The 27,881-nt window shown below is 34.5% G+C and overlaps 1 protein-coding gene and 1 long non-coding RNA gene across 2 annotated transcripts; both read right to left on the reverse strand.

The window, feature by feature from the left end:
* Positions 1–2,111: 2,111 nt before the first annotated feature.
* On the reverse strand, positions 2,112–3,999 carry LOC148771148 (uncharacterized). The gene is made up of 2 exons (XR_016031039.1): positions 3,802–3,999; positions 2,112–2,347 (listed from the first exon to the last, which is right to left on the reverse strand). It is a non-coding gene; the product is annotated as an uncharacterized LOC148771148 (long non-coding RNA).
* A 16,177-nt stretch (positions 4,000–20,176) lies between these two features.
* Positions 20,177–21,227, reverse strand: LOC148771149 (uncharacterized). The gene has a single exon (XM_088817660.1). It carries the CDS (start codon positions 21,192–21,194, stop codon positions 20,223–20,225), a length of 972 nt encoding a protein of 323 aa, XP_088673786.1. The 5' UTR covers positions 21,195–21,227; the 3' UTR covers positions 20,177–20,222.
* Positions 21,228–27,881: the final 6,654 nt, after the last annotated feature.

Here is a 27,881-nt window from a genome sequence, read left to right on the forward strand (position 1 = left end):
GAGGACCACTCTGGCAGTGGTGGACACCTGTCGAGCTCACAGTGATTTGCTTGGGGACCAAGTTGCTTTTTGCTAGGGTTTGCTGCATATATAAAGCACTTGGTGGAGAGGCTTGGAGGCTAAGGCCAAATCAAGGGGATAAGGCTTGAGGGGCTGGAAAGAGAGGAAACTCTCAAGAACAAAAGAAGAAGCTAGAGGGAAAGCAAGAAGGAAATCTTCACAGGGTTTGTGAGATTTGGGGTTGGGAAACAAGAGAGAAACAGTGAGGTATACACAGGGGAGTGTCAATACAGCTTAGGTGAAATAGCTGTTGAGAGCTTGAGTGTTATCACTATCTTGTAATCTGTAACCTTCTTGATCTAGTGGATTTTGTTCTCTCTGCACAGTGGATGTAGGCCTGTGGTAATACAGGTCGAACCACTTTAAATATTGTGTTCTTTACTGTTCTATTGCTTTCAGTTTTAGATCTGTGGTACTGTAGTTGTGTTATCTGCAACGGTGTTTTACAGTCGGTTGAGTCAACACAGTGGTATCTGTGTGTTCTTTCTTGGTTTTGATTTTCATATTTGTGTGACTTGTTATTGCTTGTGGGCCTGAATCCACAACATGCACATTATTGGGATTTTGTTTTTCGTATCAAGTACCATAAACCTCCATGGGCCAAGTTTATATGGCAACCATACATTCAATACACGGCGTCAGCCTTCATGTGGAGGCTGTTAAATGCAACCCTTCCTACAGACGAGATGCTTCAAGCTAGGGGAGTATATCTAACTTCTCAATGTGTTTGTTGTCGTCAGCGTGTTGTGGAGAACATCACTCACCTTTTCCTTAAATCGGAGATTGCAACTAATGTGCGTGTGGAATTTCTTAGCTAATATGTGGATATTTCAAGGTCTTACATGTTGGTCGTACACATGTTCAACTCTTGGACGAGCTCTTTTCGGCAGAATACTCAACATGGCATGGTGGCTTTAGGGATCCTCGTTTACAGTTGCTCGAAAATTTGGAAGGCCAGATATAAATAAATCTATGCTGAGAAGTCTTGGGAATCGGACACGTGTACACAGCGGAAAACAAAAAAATTATATGAAAAATACAATTTTATTCATATAAACACATGCCCCACAATTAAGCAATTAATTACGTACCTTAACGCTTCCAGCGAAATTTAAAAAAAGAAAAAGTATATTAATTCGATAATTAAAAACATATAGCATGCACGCAACAAATCGTAATATTCATACAAATATTTTCACGAAAAACGATCAAGTAAAACATACAAAATCAATTTCATGAAAAACATATAACGTGCAATTTAATCTAATTAAATTAAACCTTGTATCTAACGGGTCCGAAAGATTACCTCTTGAAGCGTGAGGTGAACTATCGGATTGAAGCAAACTGCCACGAAAACCAATCCGTGCAGTCGGGAGGAGCAGCGGCGACGGACGCGCTGATCAGCGGCGGCGCGTGCGGCAGTGATTCGGCGGTTGCTTCTGCATTTCGACTCATTTGTCTTCCTCCTCTCGGATTTCACCTCGTATACTGAGTTCTACTAAATATGTGGCACTAGACACGCAGAAGTTAGAATAGACGGAAGAAAAAGACAAAAGGAAAGAAGCTACCAAAGGCGATCGGCGCGTGTGGACGATTCCGGCGACAAGCGGCGGCGGTGGTGACGGGCGTGAGTGGTGAGTGGCCGTGGACTTGAGATTGAGCGGCTAGGGTTTTCAATTGTGTGTTTGTTTTTTTGCAAGACCTATAAATCTTATAGCACCCCCTGTATTATAGGTGATAAATCGAACCGGTTTATCGAAATTAATTGATTTAGCGGAAGCAACTTATAGGATCACTTTTAAAATACGAAAAATCCACACTGGCGATTTCAAAACCATATTTGAAACATTTAGAATCCTAGAAATTTTCGCAACACTTCTTTGAAAAGCTTTAGTCGATTTAGTTCTCCCTTTTTTTTTCTTTTTTTTTTTTTTTGAGAAGGAGTTTATTCGAGTGCTACACTATCGTAAAACGTAGGTTCGAAATAAAAATCAGAGTTTATAAATATTTTGGCGACGAACGATAAAAGCACGGTATAAACGAACTATTCATAAATATAAACGGATCAATATATTATAAGGTTCAAAATAGGATCCGTTACCGATTAAAGTCCCATACTTTAAAGACGAGTACGATAGTAAACAAAAACGAAAGTTACTTTATATTACATCACCAAAATAGTACTTAGCCACACTTATAGAACCCTCGTTCGAACTTCCAAAAACTCCGGGCAAGACTTCGATCCACTACTAGGTCCATTCCGGGGGAGGGTTACCACTAGCACTACCTGCAATTAGAAAATATCTATATGAGCTATTAAGCTCAGTAAGAAATTCGAGGAATTACCGAGGGTTGAAAATAGGTTATACATATACATAGTATATATAACATTCCGGTCACCTTCACCGAGTCATAGAAACATCAAACAAGAATCGAGTCACAAAAACACTAAAACATATAAGTCACAAATATGCTCATGAATGCAATCCGTGTAAAAAATAAATTTTCCATTTATCAGATCCGTGAAAGATTAATTTCTATATTCGGATAATAAACCGTTTCGAGCCCGTCTATGGATCCAACATCACTCATATCACTCGTATCACTCCTCTCAACCCTAGTTGGATACCGGCCCACCGTATCCGATTCGTTTATTACCCAAATATTCCATTAATCTTTCAATTTTGTCAAAAGCAAATGCATGTCATGGAATGACTACAAATTATGTAAAAGTCATTTAAACTTCACAAATATCAATCAAGTGAGTAACAACCCCAATCAAATAAAATTATCAACTACTTAATTACACAATTAACCAACACATATATCATCACCACACACACACACACTGCCCACAAACACACACGTACACACACATCACACATATGCATATTTATGCCATGCAACCATAAACATGCATAATAAATAGCACAATCATGCCTTTAAAGTAAAGACACTTTTATTCCTCATTTAATTAGTTTCTCACCACTTTTACTCATTGATTTCACCTCAATAAATTCCAGCAGCCTCATAAATATGTTTCTGCCACAAATCCATGTTCATAATCCCATGTCTTATAATTTAAATCACACAATTCCAAGACATAGCACTTAAAGCACAAGAACTTCATAATTAGCACCTAAACCTTTAAAATTCGAAATAATAGTAAAAGATTTTTAAAAATTCTCAAATTTAATCCTAAGACTTCTAATTATATAAATTTCGAGATTCTGAAATTATTTTACAGATTTATAAATTTTCGAATTTTTTATAATAAAAATAGCTAAATATCTCATTTCTTTACCAAAAATGATTTTGCTTTCAAATTTTCAAAAAATAGTTAAAAACCCTTAAATAAAATTATTTATTACCCTATATCTACTTGAAATAACTGTTAAAAACTTGTTCAAAGCTGGAAGTTTCGGAAAATTGCAGTTTAGCCCTTAAACATTTTAGATTTGTACATGCAAGCCACTAGAAATGAAAATCTCTATTTTTCTTGTAAAAATCTTTGAAATTTCGAAATCTTAAAATCTTTAGTCAAGAAATGATAGTACTTACAGATTTTAAGCATAGATTAAACATGCAAGAAGAGGAGATTAAAGATTAACACAAAATTTTCATTTTTCCCCCAAAATCCCTAACTTTCAAAATACTTAGAAGTCTTTTAGTTAATCTTGAAAAATCTTTTAAAATAATATGATATCTTCTAATTGCAGCAAGAAACTCGAAATTTCTTACCTAAATCACCAAAAGGAAAATGAAGAACAAGCAAAATAGAGAGACTTCAAGGGTTGATGCCAAACTCGAGCCAAGCCACTTTTATGGTGAAAGATATAGTGTGTGCTTCCAAAATGGATGTGTTGTTTTCTCCGGTGAATGGACAAGTAGTTTTTATGGTGTTCTTTGCATACTCTAGAGCCATGGTTAAATAGATGATTTTCATATAAATACGTAAATCATATATAAGGAAAAAATAGAGACACTCTTTGTAAGGAAAAAATAGAAGAGTGTCTCTTCAAATCTCTTGAGTGTGGATTAAGAGAAATGATTAGAAAATGCCAAGTGTTAAGTCATGCAATATTTACTAATTTTATTTATTTATTTTAAACACACCCTTTACTCACACACACACTTCATCCGATGCATATGCATATATATATATATATATATATATATATATATATATATATATATATATATATATATATATAATCACGTATGTATGTGTGCATGTACACATAGTAGGCATAGAAAATGCAAATTTATTTAATTAAGAAATTAAATACGTAAATCATATATATTTCACGTAATCACAAAATCACATATTTATTAAACACATAATAAAGCAACCAATTAAATATAGCACGTCCAAGTATCTAGACATTTATGCAAGTTATCAATTTAATTCACGTAAAAATTTTCGAGGAAAATCTAAGTTCGTAGTTTGGGGTTTTGAAAGTATGGGGTATTACAAATCTTGTATTTATAGTGTCTTGTATAAAAGCCCTAACGGGCTTAAGTTGGACCGGGCCCAAGATCTTAAGTTCGTTAGTCTTTATTCGGTCGTTTCTCACAACTCAATGATTGAAAATTATAACGATTATATTTTCTGAATCATTGAAATGTCCTCGTCATTACGAGTGCCAATTCTCGATTTCGAATTTCTAAAAGTGGAAACCCTAATTCAGTGGACCTTCTAAATTTGGAAACTTCCCGATTTAGAAAGTTCACTAAGATGTTCGCCTAGTTCTTTTCCTTTTCTTATTCTCATTCATAATTCCAAATTACGAATGTTGGACTCAATCATATTGACTTCCAATTATGCGAAGATTAAACATTTTTATCTTTGACCGTTTATTCAAAGAACTCGAGTGTACGAGCAGTGTGACCCTCGACGGTTCATATGTAAGCTAGCCGTGGGTCCACAACTCTTTGTGGTTTAAACTCGTCCCTAGAGTTATGATGAAGATGAAGCTCGTTTCAACTTAATCACCCAAAGAATCAAGATTGGCGTTTAGCAACTATGCGTCATGATCCCCCAGATACAAAGGAAGTGCCTGCAAGAACCTTTTGATATAGTTAATGTACAGTACGATACCTTCGATTCATATGTCCAGATTGAACTAGAGGCATTGGTTCATCAAGACCTCCTTAGTAGTTCAATAACTGTGCGATCGTTCTAAGTGTTGCAATCAGTACGTGCATGGCTTAGAGAATCGAATTCCCTAATCATCACTTAGTCAGCTTTGGCCGGAGACTTAAAGATTACAAACTATGAGAACACACAGGAAATCCAAGACTGTTCTAGCAATCGAATCGCCGACTACAATACAGACCTCCCACTAGATTTCAGACTGCACGAACACTGGCCCTTGGGGTGGTCCTCGGTGGAACTCAGGGACATGTCACGATACAGCTGGTCCTCTAGTGAAGTCACGGTGATGTTTAGGTCCTAAGGACTAATGGTGTATAACTATACCATAGAGATCTCAAATCGATTATTGAGAACCACTTAGAGATATCTAGGGTGAGGGAGTTCGGTGAACTCGTCCACTTACGAGCACCCACTTATGCATGCCGATATCAAAATACCGTTTACTGATGAGACGCAGTACACATACACTAAGTGCTAGTCTCTTAATGGGAAAGGCCGATATCCTCATTGGTGGCGTAACCCTTCGACTAGGAACACATTTAACAGTTGTAATAATCCAGTAAATATCTCACAATCCTAAAAGATCAATTACAAGCTTGTAATAACTGTAAGGACTATATCTATGTTTGAACAAGGGACAAAGATATAGAATGCCAAGGTGTTTTATCATTAATTTGAAAAAGGATAATTTATTACAAGAATAAATTGAAAGACCACAACCACAAGTTGGCTTGTTGGTCACCTACTCTAACAATATCCCACTTGACCTAAAGCCAACTACCCATAAATCGTAATCCCATCGGCTCTCGATGTTTCTCATGGACCGACCTTGGTAAAGGCTTCGTGAAGGGTCTGCAACGTTCTCTTTCGAGGTGACTCGTTCTATTTTGACTTCACATCTATCAATGATCTCTCGGATCACATGATACTTACTTAGAATATGCTTGGACTTCTGATGAGATCTCGGCTCCTTAGCTTGCGCCATGGCTCCGGTGTTATCACAGTACAACGGTACTGGATCATTAGCATTAAGAATGACACCCAACTCTTGGATGAATTTCCTTATCCAAGTCCCTTCTTTTGAAGCTTCAGACACTACAATATATTCAGCTTCGGTAGTGGAATCAGCCATCATGCTTTGCTTGGAACTCTTCCAACACACCGCACCACCATTAAGCGTGAATATAAATCCCGAGTTCAACTTTGAGTCATCCACATCCGATTGAAAACTAGAGTCGGTAAAGCCCTCTAATTTCAACTCGCCACCCCCATAGAACAAAAATATATCCTTAGTTCTTCGTAAGTACTTGAGGATATCTTTCACAGCCTTCTAGTGAGCTGGACCGGGGTTAGACTGATATCTGCTTGTGACACTCACAACATACGCAATATCGGGTCTAGTTATAGCATGCCATACATTATGCTTCCTATGGCAGAAACATAAGGCGCCCTTTTCATCTCATCGATTTTACTAGGTGTCTGAGGACAGATGGATTTCGAGAGACGAACCCCATGGGACATTGGCAAGAATCCCTTCTTGGATTCTTCCATGCTAAACTGTTTCATAACGGTGTCTATGTACAGGCTTTGAGATAAGCCAAACATCTTTCTTTCTCTATCTCTATAGATGCATATTCTCAATACGTAAGATGCTTCCCCCAAATCCTTCATTGAGAAACGTGTGGACAACCAAGCTTTTGTCTGTTGCAACATTCCTACGTCATTCCTAATGAGTAGAATGTCATCGACATAGAGCACCAAAAGTATCACTGCCCTCCCACTAACCTTCTTGTATACACAAGGTTCCTCCGGGTTCTTCTCAAAATCAAACTCTTTGATAGTTGAGTCGAATATAATGTTCTAACTACGGGATGCTTGTTTCAATCCATAAATGGATCGCTGGAGTTTGCAAACCTTTTGCTCACTTACAGAAGATATGAAGCCTTTCGGTTGCGCCATGTAAATTTCTTCCTCAATGTATCCATTAAGGAAAGCGATCTTCACATCCATTTTCCATATCTCGTAGTCGTATCACGCAACTATGGCCAACAAAATCCTAATGGACTTCAGCATCGCAACTAGTGAAAAGGTTTCCTCATAGTCAACACCTTGCCTTTGAGTATATCCTTTTGCCACCAATCTAGATTTAAAGGCCAATACCTTTCCATCCACTCCAATTTTCTTCTTACAGACCCACTTGCAGCCTATGGGAACTATTCCCTTAGGTGGATCTACCAAGGTCCACACCTTGTTGGAGTACATGGAGTCCATTTCGTATTTCATTGCAGTTAGCCAATGTCCCATGTCCGCATCCGATACGGCCTCATTGCATGTTCTTGGATCTTGTCCAAGTTCAACATGATCTTCATCATTTTTTAGGAGGAATAACCTATCAAGCATTTTCCGAACTCTTTCGGATCTAAGTCTTGAATGTTCAGGAGGTATATTAGTGGATTGTTGTATTGGATCGATTAATTGTTCTTTTGCTTTAACTTCACTTTGTGGTTCTTGAACTACTTCAAGTTCTATCATGGTGCCTTTTCTATCTGATAGAAACCACCTTTCTAGAAATGTGGCATTTCTCAAAACAAACGTCTTTGCTTCCTTGACATAATAGAATTCATATCCCATTAAGTCCTTGGGATACCCCACAAAGTAGCATAAGTCGGATTTACTATCCAACTTATCACCCACTAGTCACTTCACATAAGCGGGACAACCCCATATCCTAATAGGTTTGATGTTGGGCTTCCGGGAATGCCAAAGTTCGTACGGTGTGGATTTAACTGCTTTGGTGTTAACTCTATTCAACAAATATGCGGCAGTGCGAAGTGCCTTACCCCACAAGTATGCCGATAAGTTGGTGAACCACATCATAGATCGAACCATGTCTAAGAAGGTTCTATTCCGACGTTCGGAAACTCCATTTAGTTGAGGAGTTCCACGTGGAGTCCATTGAGATTGTATTCCATTCTCATTTAGAAAGTCAATGAACTCGATGCTCAAGTATTCTCCACCACGATCGGGTCGTAGTTTCTTAATACTTCGTCCGAGTTGTTTCTCTACCTCGTGTCTAAAATCTTTGAACTTTTCAAATGTTTCAGACTTGTACTTCATCAAGTACACGTACCCATACCTAGATTAATCATCGGTAAAGGTAGCGAAGTAGTTGTAACAACCCTTCGCACTAACACTTAGTGGACCACATACGTCTGTATGGATCAAATCCAAAAGACCTTCGGCCCGCTCCATTTGCCCTTTGTAGGGTGACTTGGTCATTTTCTCTTTAAGGCAGAATTCACAAGTTTGTAGTGATTTCACGTCGTCCAAAGTGAACAATTCTTCAATAACAAAATCGTTCATCCTGCTTAAGGAGACGTGACCTAATCTAGTGTGCCAAAGTTGTGTGGGGTTTTGATCTATCTCCTTACGTTTTGCTAATATATATAACATTAATAGGTATTTCACTTGGATTTAGGTCATATAAATTGTTTAATAGTCGTCCCTTGAAAATCACATTTTCATTCTTTTGTATAATGCAAATCGAATTTCCAAAAACAAAAGTAAAACCTTCAATATCCAAAACATGAATAGATATAAGGTTTCTAATGAGAGACGAAACAAATATAAAATTGTTCCAAACAATAGGAAAACTAGTTCATTTACTCGTCCAAGGGAGGATCAAGTTTGTTCATGTTAAAGTTCACTATGAACGATTCATAGGAACTAGGAAGAGACAACATGATCAAATCCAACGAGAGCTTGGCAGGGAGGGTGACGTCAAGGTTCACTAGCTTCTCAAGGAGAATGATCATCTTGAGACAGTGCTCACGGACCGAAGTCCCTTCGCGCAGCCTCGCAGTGGTCAACTCCTTGGTAGCAGCGTACCTCGACGCCCTAATACTCTCACTATACATGCTATCAAGATGAGTCTTGATGTCGAAAGCCTGTAAGTGAGACTTATATTTCTTCGCAAGCGCGGGCTCCATGGCGTCTATCATGTAGTACCTAGCATGAGTGTCGACTTTCTTCCATGCTTCATAAGTTACCTTTTCAGCATCGGTCGCAGTGTCGGGTATAGTGGCAGGAAGTCTCTCATTAAAGACATAGAGACGCCCCTCAACGGTGAGCACAAGTTTTAGACCACGTAACCAATCTAGGTAATTAGGGCCATTGAGTTTTTGGTCGAGGATTGATAGTATGGGATTCTTAGACATGGTTATCTGAGAGGTTAGAGAAGAGGATTATTAGAGATTCGTATTAAATGATTTTACAATTAAATATTTGGACTTTTGTTATTTCATTGTTCTCCCACTAATTTTACCGAGTTCCACTTCCCTCTAGTAGACAAATGAGAAAACGGATTTTTCTTTAATGGGCTTTAGGTCCAAAAGACAAATATAACCTGTAGTTAATCCAGCCCGATTATATTTGCCCAAAGGTAGATCACAATCAATCATATCATTTATATGACCCTAAAGTAGTTTTCCTCACACTTGATAATGACCTAAGTTAATCTCGCGAATTCAAAATTTTCGTGTGTCAAGTCTAACCTACCAATCAAAGATGCTCATAGAACTTAATTATACCAAACTAATGCAGTCCCTAGTTAATCTAGCCGACCACGTTAATCCAGCATAACCTTTTCTATGGCTACCTTCAATGTTATGTCAATTGAATTACAACTTACCCCACTATAGTACCCCCCGTTAACACGGGTTACTGCACTATTGCAAGGGACTACACATAATTCAACCGTTGGTAGAAGGAAAAAAAAATTCAACAGATTGGTTTTCCTTTATAGCTTGAAATAATTCTTAATTAAATTAAGAATGAGGGACTTTTAGAAAAAGTTATATCTCATCAGAAGGTTTGGATTGGTTAATGTGATTCCTATATCTATATTCTCTAAACGTATATGGAAACGCATATTATCCTAAGAGTAACATACGACCTAACTATATAATTAATTACATTAATTAATTATTGGGTTTTTCAAAATAATTATAGGACCTCAACTAGCATAAACTAATCAAATGATGTTGAGGTACTAGTAATTAAGTTAAAGTATAATCAATATTATATGTGTGTTCTATTAATTAAGATCAATTTAACAATTTAAATTAATTAATTAATCTAACACCTATTTACTAAAATAGTCGATTGTTGAGTTATCTAATTGGGTTTAATTGAAAATAATTTTCCAAAAATTAAAATCAATTTGTTTTAAGTTTAATTTTAGAAATCTGAAATATATTTTTTTTTTTCCTAGTGAACCGGTTCGGCCGACCGGTCTGACCGGTTCGGACCGAAACGGTCCGGTTATGACCTGTCCAGTTGGCTGAATTAGTGGGTTGGGTCAGTCAGACCGAGAACCGGTCTAACTGTCCCGAATCCACGTCGATTCGGTCAGTTAGATCGAACAGAACCATCGAACCGGCCGGTTCGATCCGAACAAAATTAAAAACGGCAATTTTAATTAATTTCAGATCCGATTTTCCAATTTAAAACAATTTTAAAGCTCGAAAAAATTCAAAAAATATTTCCAAAATATTTTAAACTTTCGAAAACACCCAATTAAATAATTCAACAATCACAATTTTAATAAATCGAACATGTATCAAAATTAAGCATATCACATTAAAACGCAATTAATTGCGCAACAAGCTCTGATACCACTGTTGGGAATCAAGCACGTGTACGCAGCGGAAAACAAAAGTTTTATATGAAAAACACGATTTTATTCATATAAACACATGCCCGACAATTAAGTAATTAATTACGTACCTTAACGCTACCAGTGAAATTTAAAAAAACAACATGCATATTAATTCGATAATTAAAAACACATAGCAAGCTCGCAACGAATCGTAATGTTCATACAAATATTTTCACCAAATCTTAAGGACTAATTGTGTACAACTATATAGAGATCTCTACTCGATTATTGATAACCTCTTCGAGATTTTTAGGGTGAGGGAGTTCAGTGAACTCGCCAACTTACGAGCACCCACTTATGCATGCCGATACCACAATACCGTTTACTGATGAGACTCAGTACACATACACTAAGTGCTAGTCTCTTAATGGGAAAGGCCGATATCCTCATTGGTGGCGTAACCCTTCTACTAGGAACACATTTAACAGTTATAATACTTAAGTAAATATCCCAGGATCCTAAAAGATCAATTACAAGTACTTGTAATAACTGTAAGGACTATATCTATGTTTGAACAAGGGACAAAGATATTGAATGCCAAGGTGTTTTATCATTAATACGAAAAAGGATAATTTATTACAAGAATAAATGGAAAGAGACCACAACCCCAAGTTGGCTTGTTGATCACCTACTCTAACAAGAAGAGAATGCATGCTCGTACTATCATCTCGAAGATGCAGCAGTTCACAAGGTTTGTATCCAGCAGGGCAAATGGGTTCGCTAGGAACCTCTAGACGCCGACTTTTTTAATCTAAATGTAGATGGTTCTCAGAAGAACAATGGAAGTAGTGGGGGAGGGATTCTTCGCAACTATAAAGGAGCTATGTGTAGAGTCTTTTCCAATTACTATGTCAATCACACGCTACTCTTTGCGGAGGCACAAGCTGTTCTTGATGGTCTTCTTATATCCAAAACCATGAAAATTCAGAAAGTTTAGATTGAGACAGATTCTAAATTGGTTGCGAAGATGATAAATGGTAACATCGCATGTGATTGAGAAGTTAGGTATATGGTTACTCAATGCAGATTAATGCTTCATCAAGATTGGAAAGTATTTCATGTCTTCAGGGAGAAAATAGTGTAGCGGATAAACTGGCAAAGATCGCCTACGAGCATCACAGTGGTAACAATTGGACTAGTCATACTTGTATAGACGCTAGGGTGCTTCATTGTATCTTAATGGATAGACTAGGTCTATACAAATTTCGTAGAAAACAACTTTAGGGGTACTCTTTCCTTGTTTGGCAAACAAGGTTTTAATGAGGCCCCATTGTAATCTTTACATTATCAATTTTGCTCTTTTCTTACCAAAAAAAAAAAAAAGAAAATTCAATAAAAGAGATTCTTGTACTAGAATTGGTTCGCAAAACACCCAAAATCTTTTAAAGGATTCAAAAGGTAAGAACTGTTGGATTCTTGCTCATCAAGTACGCACCAGTATACTCTTTTCTCTATCCCCCTCTTCTTGTGTTCGGCTATATATGCATATATTTACTATGATGTTTGATGTTTGAAGTTCTATGATAAATGATTTATGATGTGAAAGTGACGACGAATATAGCTTTGCATGTGAAATAATGTAAACATTGATTTATGAATGATGTATGGTTCAAAAAGGAAAACAAAATATGAACATTTGATTGTGATATTGGAATTAGAAATTTATTGAGAAATAACTTTGAACATATTTAATTTCATATTTGAACCTTGACATGTTGAAATATAGTAGTAGAACTTGGGAATTTAAAATTGAGGATTAATTGTGAAATTGAATGTTTAAATGTTTAATTTTTGGTTTATGCGAATATGTGATTGAATGATCGAGTTGATGACCGACATATATAAAGAGTAAAATGATGATTTGATTGTTATATATGTATATACTAGACCTATGTGATCTTAAGGAAACTTCGATCCACGGTTTTTGCAAACATACGCAGTCGAAGAAAGTACTTGTCCCATGGTTTATTTATAATCTCTATATGTTATATATGAATATATGTATCTGTGTGTACACATATATCGACCTACGTGGTTGTAAGTGTACTTTCTTCGGGTCGAGGAAGTTTACGATCCATGGTGTATGATATATGAGTAATAAGATATGCGGCTAAAAAAATCAAGAACAAGATTATTTGTAATGTGTTTCTTGATGTAGGTAATTCGAGTACCGACGAAGACGAGTAGTATTGGAGCCGATTCGGGGAAGTCGAATGATTGGGTCAGTGAAACCGATGTGTATTTAAGCATCCTTACTATTGTTATAATGGTTTCATTCACTACATCAGAAATAGTTATTCATAGCGTTTAGAAAACGCTATTACAGGCTTTGATAGCATTTATATAAACGCTGTCTCTGGCCGGGCTATCTTAGGTCGAGACTTTTTCATAGCATTTGTTACACGCTATTATATGTTAAACTACAATAGCGTTTCATGCTCGCTGTAGTAGAGGTTTCTATATCTTTCCTTGAACGCTATCATAGGAATATAATTGCGGTGATATTATGCTATCAAATATACATATATGCAATAGCATTTATTATGTGCTATTGTTAGTCTTTACATCGCACTATGAAAATGCTATTATTTCCTTACAATAGCGTTTTATACATACAATTGGCTGGGCTTTCTATAGCATTTTTAAACTTTGTACATTACAAATACATTTAGGAGCCTTTTCATGTAGCTATATACTCAAATTCACATTAATGTGGCAGGTCTTCTATAACCTATGTAAAAGACAATTTCAACGAACATTTATTATTAATATAAAATCAAAAGAGTCACACTATTCTGGAATATCAAGTGGTTGAAATAAAAAAATGTCATTAGCAACACCTGAACGAAATGTAAGAAACAAAACAAACTAGCTATCTTCTAGCGTTCATATTAGAAAAAGAAGAAGAAAAAAAGATGTATGCGACAATGTCTCAACGAAAAATCGGTGTTAGGTAAAAGGGATAATTCATGACTGCATCAACTCTTTGTGTTCTAATTCATAATTGATATCCATGCCATCCTTCACCTGTTAACAAAGAACAAAATTACAAAAAGAGCAAAAATAATTAAATGACTTGAGATATAAACAAGAACGACTATAATATATTAGAAGATGAATACAACTGATTTTTATGTCACTTTGCTTACCGAGCTCTAAATCATAATGACTTTGTTTGTTGGCCATGCTACTGTAGTACGGATAGCATCTTCAATAAATTCCATCTCAGATGTACTTCTCCAAAGAGATGCAATTGGAACTTTTACAGTATCTACCCAAATTCTCACATCATTAGGACCCAAAGAAACAAAATGAACTAACTCATTTGGATCACTTGATGACCATCGCCCTTCTACAACTACTTGACCAGATTCTAACATCTAATAACTTGCACTTTTTGTTCAAATTGTTACTGTTCACACTCTGAAAAATCAAATATGAAAATATTAAAAACAGAGGATAAATTTTAAATAATTAATAATTGATAATGTATATAAATATAAATTTACGAGAGGAGATGAAATATTATTGTCTTCTTGACTTTCAGGTGACTTATCCAAGAATACTTTATCGGCAGGCCAAGCTATGGTAGAATTAACTGCATCCTCAATGAATATCAAATTAGATGTAGGACGCCATAAAAAAGCTTTAGGAATTCTTGAAATTTCTATACCAAATATCATAGCATTGGGTCCAAGAGGGATATTGTTGACCAATGCATTTGGATCACTCGAATACTGAAAACCTTCGGCAACTATTTCATTTTTTCCACTCCAGTCGAACAAAATGCATTTGGTCCTCGAATTAATCTATCAACAAGAAATTTATATTACACAACTTATACTTGTTAAACTAACAAATTAATTTTGAATTACATTATTCAAAGATATAATAAATGAAAATTGTTATCTTACTGAAGGAATATGTTGTCATGTCTCTCAGAATGTTGCTCCATTTGTAAAATAACTCGATCATCAGGCCAAGCAATTGTTTCACCTTGAGCTTGATTAATGCAAGTCATTGTAGATGTAGGCCGCCATACAAAAATATCTGGTGTTTTTGGGTACCAACCAAAACTTTCTATGCATTAGGTCCTAAAGAAATATGATTGACAAACTCTTTTGGATCATCTGATATCAAACGTCCTTCAGCAACAATATCTTCAGTTCCAGTCCAATCTAATAATTTGCAATTATTTATTGACTCGGTGTCAACAACCTGTAATAGTTGTGAGGATAACATGAAAGACATTCTCCAAAGTATACAAACAAATTAGTCAATGCTCTATTTGCACCTTATAATAATTACAGAATATATAAACATGGAAGGCAAGATGCTAGAGAAAAGAAAATAAATAAAGATGAAAAAAGAATGAATGTGGCAGTCAAAAATTCTTGACAAAAATTAACATTATGCATATATAAATGAAAAACAGAATCAACCCTATTTTAACTATTTAATGCACAAAGTTAGAAGCTTAATGTAAGTAACTGACAAACAACATATAGTCGCCCAACATATGGTTTCATTTATCCAGTGATAAATTAAGAAACAAATTAAGAACCATGAGCTTAAGTATACGACTGGCAATTTAAACAAACATAATTCAAATCTTACATGTATTAGCTAGAATAGAACATAACCAAACTAAGAACACTCTCATAAGAAATGAATGTGTAAGGAAATATGACATACCTATAGCGTAAAATTAATAACAAAAAATAAAATATTGAGTAATACAATCACATGAACAATAATTAAATTTAAAAACAGACTTACATTCAAAGGTATTTTCACCATGTTTGCACTTTATTGAATCTAATAAAACAATTTTAGGTTTTGTAAATAAATAAGTAAAATAAAAGAATATTGTAAAGTTTACTATAGGTAACAGTAACTTGCTTTATCTTTCACAACCGAATTGACTATGTTCTCCAAATATTTTATTCTGTCTTCCATCTTTGCCACATAATTGCCCTTGGTTTGAAATAGTGTCATTTTGCTCATGGTCATCTCTCTTCCCATTCCTCTCAACCATCCACATTTATCTTGTCCTAAAACTTTGGTAAGGGAGTGTTCTCTCACATTAGTTGTTGATGAGGATGGTGAATCAACTTCAAATTTGTTGATCTTCTCATATTTGCAATCATGTATATATTATATCGATTATTAAGAAAATTTAAATTAAAATCACAATTTTTCTTAGAAGTATGTAGTATAAAATGATTGTCTTACTATAGTTTCCAAAACTGTTGTGTTCACTGGTTCACTATTTTTTCTGGTACGTGATCTAATCCAAACATTAACTCTTAACACAGAAGAATGGACATCACTATTCTTTTTCTTTAAGAATAAAAGATAGACATCAATGAAAAAACATATTAACATATTTAATAAGATATGGGTAAAGTCAACATGTACATGACTCACAAGGTCTGTAGCAATATCTTTCATTTTGGTGGGACCCCTAGTTTTTTTAGAGTGTGTCATGTCTGTTATTGAATCTGGTGAACCGAGTGATGTTGATGCATTTTCTTGGTTCCATTTTTTAATGAAATTTGAGTATGTTTTGTCATGAGGACCATGATTATCTTCGCCGGGGATTGATGTATCTCCACATGTCTCTAGGTTGACTTGTACGTCGCTACCTCTAGTATTAGAAAAATTAGGAATCTGCTTCATTCTCCCAGTACACTTTCTTTTGTTAGAAGACATGTTCTTGCCAGCAACAACCATTTTGGGTTACCTATTTAACAATAGTAAATGTATAACTATTAATGAACAAGTAATATTGTTAGATACACAAAAACAATCTAATACAGTAACCTACCATGCTCATAAGTATGTAAACAATTTCCCCATGCACATGATCCAACCAACTGATCCAATAATAACTACTCACTTCTTATTTTATATTACTTCATAACATATCTTTTTAACCAATGAAAATAACATAAATCAAGCCTAAAAACAAAAAAACATAGTTAACATGAAAACATATAAAATAAAAAGAATACTCAACAACTTGCGTAAGTCAACGTTAAAGTAGTAGCATCGTTTTTGCAGTAAAAATATGTACAATAAGCAAAAGAAAGATAAAAAGAAAGTTGGTTTAGTAATAACTAAATAACAAGCTATACAAGTATACTCTCACAATCTTCCCTAATATGTCTAACTTCATTATTGGACTCATTGGTATCAATGTCTGTTGCTAATGGCACTGAAGCAATATATGTATCTTCATCACCTACATCACTTGCTTCTAGGTCATGGAAGCCTCTTAATGGTGCCCTTAACACAGCGTACCAATTAGAAGAATCAGATTCTCTTGCATAAAATACTTGTTTGCTTAAGATGCTAGGATATATAGATCTCTTGCAAATGATGTTTGATTTTGGTGAAGGTTTACAAGGATAAATCCATCTTCAGCTTTAACACCATTACCTTTGACCGCCCAATTACACATAAATAATGGAACATAAAATATGTGATAGTCTAGCAATATTATATCCGTCAATATCCCATAATATGTGACCAAATCAGGGACTTGCGAAATATCTTTTGTGCTAGCCCTACACATGCTAGTAGCCTCATAAATCAACTCATTATTTTGGGTTTCTCGATGAACATCTTTTATGTGAAATCGCTTCCCATTCATAATATATCCAGTATAAGACAACATATTTTACCGTGGACCATATGCAATCCATTTCAATGTATCTGAGTGATTATTTGAAGTAATAGAAATTTGTTTAAGAATAAAATATTTAATATATATATATATATATATATATATATATATATATATATATATATATATATATATATATATATATATATATAAGTACCAAATAATTAAGTGAAATAAATTTACAAATTGACAATTTTCATTTTACCTTATCTTTTATCCATTCTGCAAATTTGTCAGTATGCCTATTCCAAAGCAATGTTACATCTTTTCTTAGACGAATGTTTGATTCTTTTAACTCCGTCAAATGCATGCTATTGAAACATATATTAATTACTCGAAAACTTTATATTGTACAAGATTAAAATTAAAATTTACTTACTCTAGATATGAATCCACCACATATGTATTCATTAGTACAGCAAGATGTGCAATTCTTTTCTCCCTATCACTTAGTGTGACTGATGTTGCTCGAGAAATTGGACGGCATTCGAGTATTACTTCACTAGGATGATCATTATTACGAATTTCTTTTTCTTCCACTCTTATTGATGTTTGTAGAAAATCACTACATAATCTCATACACTCCTTTGCAAGATATGATTCAGCTATACATCCCTCTGGTCGTGCATGATTCCTTACGTAGTCTTTAAGTATTTTCATATATCTTAACAAGAAATTATTTGTAAGATAGTGTATACAATGCTTGTACTAGAATCAGAGAGAATAATTATTACCTCTCAAATGGATACATCCATCAAAATTGTACTGGTCCGCATAATCGAGCTTCTCGTCCTAGATGAACTGTTAATGGATCATGATATCAAAAACTGAGGGTGGAAAATATCTTTCAAGCATGCATAAAGTTTCAATGACCTCTTCCTCTAGGACTGCAATTTTCTCTGTATCAGCTACACGTGGTCAGTATCTTCATTATCCGCATCATCATTGTCCTCACCGTCACCATCACCATCATCCTTAGTAATCTCAGTTTTTTTTGTCTTGACATTTTTTCCTTTTCCAGAATCATTAGAAAAATTTCTAAGAACAACACATATATTTCGACCTATCATGATTCTTGGTTTTCTGCCATGCCCCACATTATTATCAAACCAAGCCTTTTTTTCACGATATGAATGTGCAGGTGGCAGATATTTTCGATGACCCATGTATGCAAATTTTATATTATTTGATAACCATTTGTGATCTGTACATTTTCCACAAAGAGGGCATGCTTTTTTACCCTTTGTACAACATTCAGAAAGATTACCGTATGCTAGAAAATCACTTATGGTCCACAAAAAAAATGCTCTAAGGTTCAAAATACTGTTACTAAATGCATCACAAGCTTGAACTCAATTGTGTCGCAATAGTTGTAAATCTTCTATGAGTGGCTGCATGTACACATCTATGTCATTACCAGGTTTTTTTTTTTTTTTCAAAAACCACCCTTGTGTAAACTCTAATTGCTGAAAAACCCCTTGTGTTAAAAAAATTAGCACGGACCCCGCTATAAAAGTTAGTCAAAGACAATAAGATCCCTAATGGCTTATCGTGTTCTGCACGCGCGGATTATGCGGCTGGGGGTGCATGTTCTAACTTGAAAAGACCTTAATACTCTTAAAATCAAAAAATTGAAATTACATATTAACCCCAAAATTTTCATTACACCAAAATGAAAGTTTCAGAATTATCAATTCAGTCCTTCGCGATTTCAAAACGCCCTCTCCCCAAATTAACTCATTCCCGTTTAAACTCTCCACCATTTTCACGCACAACCCACACAAATGCTGCCACGATGGCGCCCCTTACCCGGAAATTGACCAAATGATACATTTTTCCGCACGCTTTTCCGACAGTTTTTTTTCCGGCGGAATTTCTTCTTAGACAGATCACTCCCTCTTCATGTTTTTCTCCAGCAAAAAACCAACCAACATTCAAAGCTTGAAGCTCTTTTCTACATCAAACCAAATTAAGGGAAGGGCTGGAAATTTGAAAGCTGAGCTTTAAGCTTTTTCCTGAAATTTCAGAACGAAAATTCCAACTGAAATTTTCAAAAATTTTACCCAGAAAACCTTTTTTTTCCCTTGCAGCACACCATCCCGATACACTCTTTTCTTCTCACGATATTCTGCTCCTCTTCTTACGATATTCTGCTCCAAATGGGTTGACCTCGGTGAAGATGGTGACACACAAAAGATAATTGATTGGGAAGAGAAGGTCAGGGTGGGGTACAATACTGAATGGGAAAATCTCGAACGACACTGTTGGAGTTTGATTGCTCCGGCGAGGGCACCATTTTGTTCTCCGACGATTGAGTCGGTGTTTTACCGATAACGAACTTGCGAGATACATTTGGGGCGATGGAAGAGATGGTTGGAAGAAGAAGGTATTTAATTAATGAATTCAAATTTATTTATGTAAATTAAAAACAAATTGGTGTTTTGGGCATATTTGTGTTTTATGTATTAGGGGTATTACAGTCATTTTAGCTAAGTCAACAGTCAAATGGCGAATAAGGGGCGATTTTCTATACCAAACAGAACATAAAAGGGGATCTTTGCTTATTTTTATAACACATGGGGGGTTTTTGGCAATTAAAAATAACACGGGGGGTTTGGTGCTATTAACTCGTCATTACCAGGCTGCTTTGGGCCTGGAATAAGTCGTGTCAGCATTATATTCTCTTTATTCATGCATAGTGTCGGGGGCAAGTTGTATGTAACCAACATTACTGGCCAACAACTGTATCTGGAGCTTAACATCGAAAAGGGATTGAAACCATCAGTAGACAAACCAAGTCTAAGATCTCTTGGATCAGCTGCAAACGGTTTCCACTTATCATTTACCAAGTCCCATGTTACAGAATCAACAGGGTGATGCATTTTTCCATCACTACTTTTATTACTAAAATGCCACCTTAGAGATTTAGCCATTTGTTCAGACCTGAACATCCTTTTGAATCTGGAAATAATAGGAAAATATCTCAAAATTTTAACTGGAATCCCTTTTCTTGTCTCTTCAGTCCTTTTGTTAATCTTCCATCTCGAAACACCACATTTCGGACAGTTATCCAAGTCCTTGTACTCGTTTTTAAATAAACAATAATCATTCACACAAGCATGAATTTTTTCATAACCAATCTCAAATGTTTTGAGAAATTTCTTCAATGAGTACAATGACTTCTCAAGAACATTATTCTCAGGAAGCATATCTCCTAGAATATTAAGTAGTTCATCGAAACTCTTATCAGACCGCCTACTTCGAGTTTTAAGCTGAAGTAAAGCTACGTTACCTGATAGCTTGTTATAACTTGAGCAGTTAGGGTATAAAGGTGTTGCTGCAGCTTCCAATTTTGCTGTAAAATCATCAGCTCCATTGTCTCCTATAGGCTCAGCCCCATCTTCGCTAACAAGTTGATTAGGCGTTATATAATCTTCATTTAAAGAATGGGCAGCTCTATACAAATTATATGCCTCATCATTAATTATTTCTTTATTTTTATCTTCAGTAGTTATTACATCCCCGTGTTCATACCAATCTTTTCTTTGTTTGTATTTAGCATCCATTCCTCTTGTAACGAGATGTCCAACAATAGTACCAATATAGTGATATATTGATGATTAACATTACGACAATCTATGCACGGGCATAAAATTATCTCGGGATTCCTAAAGTTCGTTACAATTGTATTCACAAAATTCCATGCTCATTTCTCATAATCAGAGGATCAACTCTAAGACCAAAACACACAAGGAAAGAAAAAGACTAATGTTCCAAACCTCTATATTTAAAAAAAAATGATCATAAGTATCATCGTAGTAAAAAAAAATGTTCCAGCATATTTGATGTACCACTTAAATAAGCAAATTCTATTTATCAAATATATAACTACTTACGAGTTATACGAAAGAACAAATATCCATTAAAGAACTTGTAAAAGATCAATCATAGCTTATGTTATTGTAGTCACACATGCAATGAATATCCATGATGAACCCTCGTCTCACAAAGAAACCACACGAAGGCAAATATCAAAATAAACCAACAAAAATAGAATTCTGCCAAACACTAAATGATAGGAGCACAATTTATATTATTTTTCTTTGTTTTAAATCCTATAACAGAGTTAATATAACAAGAAAAAATAATAATAATTATCATAATTTGCATATACTTATCAGTACAAGAAACAATACAATAAATGATAAAATTAATGATACAAAAAAATTTATTCCTAATAAAACCTGGGCTTTCAACAAAAAATCATAACGTTCACAAACAAATTATAATTGAGTAAAGGTTTGAGTAGTACCCTTTATTCTCACTGAACGAAATAAAAATCGGATCCAGTGCTATTCACAATTAATTAGCCCTCCAAAGTGTATAGATCTTCGGCTGTGGAAGAACACCCGCAATCAAAAGCAAGAGAAAACCATTGAGTGGAATTACGGCTTTGAAATAAAGATAAAATAATAATATATTGAGAAGAAGAGAGAAAGATATACCTTTTATCGTGAAAAACGGTGCAAATAAACAAGACGAGGTCTGAGATTTAAAATTGGAGCAAAGATTTATGTCTCTCAACCTAAATAATTTTATGACGCCCGACAACAAATTGGGTTTAAAAAAACATAACTCACAGTTTTATGAATCGGAGTAGGTAATTTCCCAGAGATGAGACGAATGAATGATGGGCGTGAACTAGACGTGTGTAATTTTTTTCTAAGAGGCCAAACCTATTAATTTTAGAATGCCGGGAAGATAAAAATTAATTTAAAAAAAGCCCGATAGAGTTTTTGTATTTCTAATAGCGTTTTTGTAACACCCCACATTTTCGAAACCCTAATCCTTAACCGAAATTCCATAACCCGAAAATTCTCACTAGGAATTTATTTACATTACTAACTTAATGGCTTTAAGTGCTATATTTGCTTAGATTAATAATCATTATATGTCGATTAGATTATGTGATTATGTGACTTATGTGCTAGAAATTTATTTATTGAATAATTATGTGCCAACTTTATTTCTATAATTATGTGCTAGATTAATTTATGTGACTTACGTGAATACATTAATCTATGTGTTATAATTAATTAATTTATGTGATTTCATCATAAGTATAATTACATGCATAATACATGCATATACACGTGTGTATATATATATATATATATATATATATATATATATATATATATATATATATATATATATATATATATATATATATATATATATATATATATATATATATATATATATATATATATATATATATATATATATATATATATGTGTGTGTGTGTGTGTGTGTGTGTGTGTGTGTGTGTGTTCGGTTTTTGTGTGTATGAGAGAGATTAGTGAATTTTTTTTAGAAAATAAAATTAAAAAAGGAAGCATGCTTGTACACTTGGCCAAATGTGATGATTTACACTAATCCAACACTCAATGTGGATTAATAATCTCAAGAGACACCCTTCCTTCTTCTTCTCTCTCCACCTCACTCCACACTTGTCTCTCCTTCACCATCACCACCGAAGCACCACCACCTCCATCGGCCACCACCTCATTTTTTCCTCAAGAAAAATAGAGAAATTTAAGATGCAAATTCCCTATAAAAGTTTCACCCTTGAGTATGCCAAGAACACCATCAAAAACACTTGCCCTCTTACGGGAGATCAAAACTCCTCCCAACTTGTTATCAAAGATCTTACCTTCTCCCTTCAACTAACTTGGTTCAATTTTGAAGCCACTTCTTGAAGGAGGTAACATTGTATATTCATTTTCGTCTTCCTTCTTTTCTTCCTCTAAAAAAACCCTCTTTTCTTTTGAAGGTTTTTCTTCGGCCAACACTCTTTTGTTAGGTAAGAAATCTCGAATTTCTTGCTGCAATTAAATGGTATCATAGTATGGAAAATAATTTTCAAAACAACTTAAAAGATTTCCTCACTTTTCGAAAATTAGGGCTTTTTTGTGAAAAATCCGAAATCTTGTGCTAATCTTGATATTTGTGTTCTTGCATGTCTAATCCATGTTATAATCTGTGAATCTAAGTATTTTGTGGTTAAAGAATTAATATTTCAAATTTTGGGAATTTTGGAAAAAGACAGTGAGTTTTCAAGATTTTTGGGGTTGCATGTGTAGATCTATGAATCTTTAGGGCTAATATGCAATTTCTCGAAATTTCAGCATGAACAATGTTTGCACCTTCAAAATCTCAGTAGGAGTAAGTGGAACTTTGTTATTTACTATTTGGCCATAGTTTGGAATTAGTACTTATTGGAAAAAATCACTTTTTGGCCCAAACATCACTTGCTTAGTATTTTATTTTTCATGAATTCGATTTTTGAGAAAACTGCAAAATTATTTTTTGCATTTGTTCATTTAGTCGGTTAGAAAGTCTATAATTAAATTTGAGAATGTTTAAAGGTCATTTGCTATTAGTTCGAAATGTTGGTTGTGCATGTGTCATAAATGGAACTTTTGTGTTTTAATTATTATGCCTTGAGTATTATTAATTGTGAGAATGTGAATTTATGGTTAAAAATCTGCAGCTCGACTATGTTAAGCGTCTCTAAGGTTTTTAATTCATTTAATGAATAAAAGTGGGAGAAATCCCATTAATGAAAAGATAAAAATGTTGGTGCTTTAAGTGCATGGTTTGATAATTTAATACTATTTTAAGTGTGTTTTGGGGGCTGCATGTTTATGTGTATATGTGCGTGTGCCGTGCATGTGTGTTGTTGTGTGTGTGATTTATGATATTTAGAATAATATGATGCTATAATAATTTTGTGAATTATGTGCTATGCTGAAGTGGTTATATATATGCGTGTGTATAATATGTGTGTGATTGCCGTGTATATGTGTATATTTATGTGAATAATTGTATTGTGTTCGTAGATTCGTTGATTGATATTTGTGATGTCGTAAAGTGGTTATTTTCATATTAGAGTCTCATTCGTCACATGGTCATGCATAAAAAGAAATTTATTTTTTACGAAAGGAAAGGTTAATGGAATGCTTGGGTTGGATAAGTCGGGATACGGGGGGCCGGTATTCCAACCATAGTTACTATAGATAAAGGGGTGGATTGATTCCACCAAAGGAACGGGCTCAGAATAATATGCTCCGAACAACAGAAAATGTTTTCATTCATGCATTTGCACGAAAAGGGTAATTTAGTAATTTTCAGTATTTGAGTCGATTTATGTGCTTAAATGAAATTAAGTGTTTGTGTGTGTTCGTTTGCCGACGAATGGTAATATGTGATGCTTATGTGTATATATTAATATAATTACGTAAAAACATATTTTAAAACCTCGTTATCCATTCGGATTTCTTACTGGGCTTAATAGCTCATATAGATACTTCTTTGATTGCAGGTAGTAGAAGTAATCCCTCGCCGGAATGTACCGAGTAGTGGATCGAAGTCTTGGCCGGAGCTTTTGACGATCGTACGAGGGGTCTATAAATTATTATTTATACTTGTTTTCTTTTGGCGATGTAAACTAAAAACAATTCCCGTATTTTTGTTTCTCTAAGACTCTAGTATTTCCTCGCCACGGGAATTAAACTCTTATTTTAGTATGGGCCTTCTTTTTATAGTTGGTCCGCTTATTTTAGTAATTATGTTGCTCACCCGAAAATCCTTACTCACCAAATGCCTTCAAACTCATATTCCTTTTCGAATCGAAAATAAAACCTATAGTTAGATAAATGTAGTACTCGAATAATAATCTCCCTTTCCAAAGTTATTTCGAAACGAAAAATTTAAACGACCAAAATAACCCTAAGAAGTTTTCGAAATTCTTAATGTTTCCAAAATTTTTCAAATGTCCTAAAAATAGATTTTTATTAATTACATTTTGGTCCTACTCGAAAGTTTTTAAAATTTTCAAAGAGATCATTTTGCTTCCGCTATCTAAATAAAGTATTCCGATAAACCGGTTCGATTTATCGCCCGACCCGGGGGGGTGCTACAGTTTATTTTTACACTTTTGGTTGCCCGCAAAAATAATAATATCATAGCGTTTTTTGTAGCCTATTAAGAAAATATTAAATAAATTATAACTTCTACTGAAAAAACGCTATAACTTAGTGCTATTTGAAAATTCTTAACGTTAATTTTGGCATGTACTATCATACTCTTTTCCTACTTATGGTAGTTATTATTACTATTAGTAGATTTAAAGTAGGTGAACTCCCACCTGATTTTGGTAACCAATGTTGAGGATTATTTTATGTAGTACTTGTATTCTCAGGGAACCAATTCCACCAATATAATATATTTTTCGGCTTAACTTGTCTTTTACCGAAAATGGTTTCTCGAAATATAGGTAACGATAAAATGAAAAGATCGAAATTGAATTTTCTGTGGTATCAAACCATCGAGAGGTCGGAACTTTGAAAAAAGTTTTTTTAAACTCACTTTTCCTTTATAACACTTGCGATTTCAAATCATAAGTAGAATGATTTTTTTTATTCACCTATCGCATTTTTAAAGAAAATGTTTCCGCTGCCATTAAATAGATAAAACCTTTATACAGTTTTTGGTATAAAGAAAAAAAAAAACAAACGGGTACCACATCCATAGTTTGTTTATGTTTCTTTGGATTTAAAGCAAAGTTGTCTATATCTTTTTAGATTTATAACTAAGAGTTGTTTATAGTAACAATTTTTACATATTGCAATTTTTTTTCCATATATAATTATGGAAAAATAGTTTCTTACGCCTCAAAACTAATTTATATAGTTTAAATTCTTGGCGGATATTTTGTATTTGAGTGATGTCCTGGGACCACATATTTATATTAATGTGATTTATTTTATTTAAGTAAGGCGGTTGTACCCTTATATATAAAGTCTTATTTACGTATAAATGTTTCCCTAATTTTATGTAATTCTATGACTCATATCCAGATGCACAATGTGGATTGTTTTTTCCACATCATGAGTTAGGAGACAAGAAAGGTGAATTCAAAAGTGCATCAAATTTCTTACACTAGAAGACAAGATGGCGAGGACCACCTTTTGTGGTAATGACACTTGTCCGGTTCACATGGAAAGCTTGGGGACCAAGTCTTGCATTTAGCTAGGGTTAGCTATATATAAAAGCAAGAAGAGCTCGTGGTTTGAAGGCTAAGGAGTCAAGGGGGAATTCTCTAAGGTTCAATCTAAGAATTGGGGTTGGGAAATAAGAGAAATAGTGAGGTATGCACTGGTGAGAGTTGTACCAGTAAGGTGATTAACTGTGGTGAGTTTGAGTGTTAGATCACATATCTTGTAATTGTAACCCCTTGATTCTAGTGAAATAGTTCTCTCTCTGCAAAGTGGACGTAGGTCTGTGGTAATACATATCAACCTATAAATCTTTGTCTCGTTCTCTATTTTATTGCTTTCCTTTTGATTTGTGCAAACTGTCTTTGTTTTCTGCAACTGTTGAATGAACTATTGCAATAGTTCATATAGTCTGCAATGTCTGGTTTTCTTGCCTGGTTTGATTGTTTTGTGCCTGAAATTCACAACGATTGGGGCCATCTGTGGGAAGATCTAAGCCACATAAATGGAATCAACCAAGTTTGAGGTGGAGAATTTCTCTAGATCTAGTTATTTTGGTTTTTGGAGGATGAAGATGAGAGCCATGTTGGTGCAACTAGGGTTGATAGATGCTTTGAATGGTGCCGAAGAGTTTTTTGATTCCTTGTCAGAAAACGAGAAGAATGACTTGATGGATAGAGCTCACAACTCAATCGTTCTGAGCTTAGGTGATACAGTTCAGAGAGAAGTCGCTAGAGAAACCTCTGCGCAAGTTGTTTGGTTGAAGCTGCAACAACTGTACATGACCAAGTTGTTGGGATGTGAAGCGAGGAGCTAATAAAAATTCGTATGAGATTCTAGATTAGCCGATTTTTTTTTTTAATTTGCATGCATAGATTTGATTTAGTTAAATCGGAATAAATCCAATATATGGACATACGTTTGGGAGAGCAGATCCAAACTATCTTCGGCACACGAACGAGGATCTCCCACCACTCCCAGATTCTCAAAAATTGGAGAGCTTAAAACCCCTAATCTTCTATTGTATATTCCGGGTTTAGTTTTCTACGATTTTGGGATCGTGCCTAGAAAAATATCTAACTCTATAATCTAAGAAAATAACGAAATATAAGAGAGAATATGTTTACTTATTTTTTCTTGCAAAAATCGACGAACACTAGTTTATGAAACAAATCATTTTTCTCTTCCAT

The sequence above is a fragment of the Erythranthe guttata genome, chromosome 4, assembly GCF_056151865.1.
Source record: "Erythranthe guttata isolate IM_541 chromosome 4, IM_541, whole genome shotgun sequence".
Lineage (NCBI taxonomy): Eukaryota > Viridiplantae > Streptophyta > Magnoliopsida > Lamiales > Phrymaceae > Erythranthe > Erythranthe guttata.

Coding starts and splice junctions, on each gene's coding strand:
- LOC148771149 (XM_088817660.1), bottom strand. CDS start 21,194: ATGGATGCTAAATACAAACAAAGAAAAGATTGGTATGAACACGGGGAT.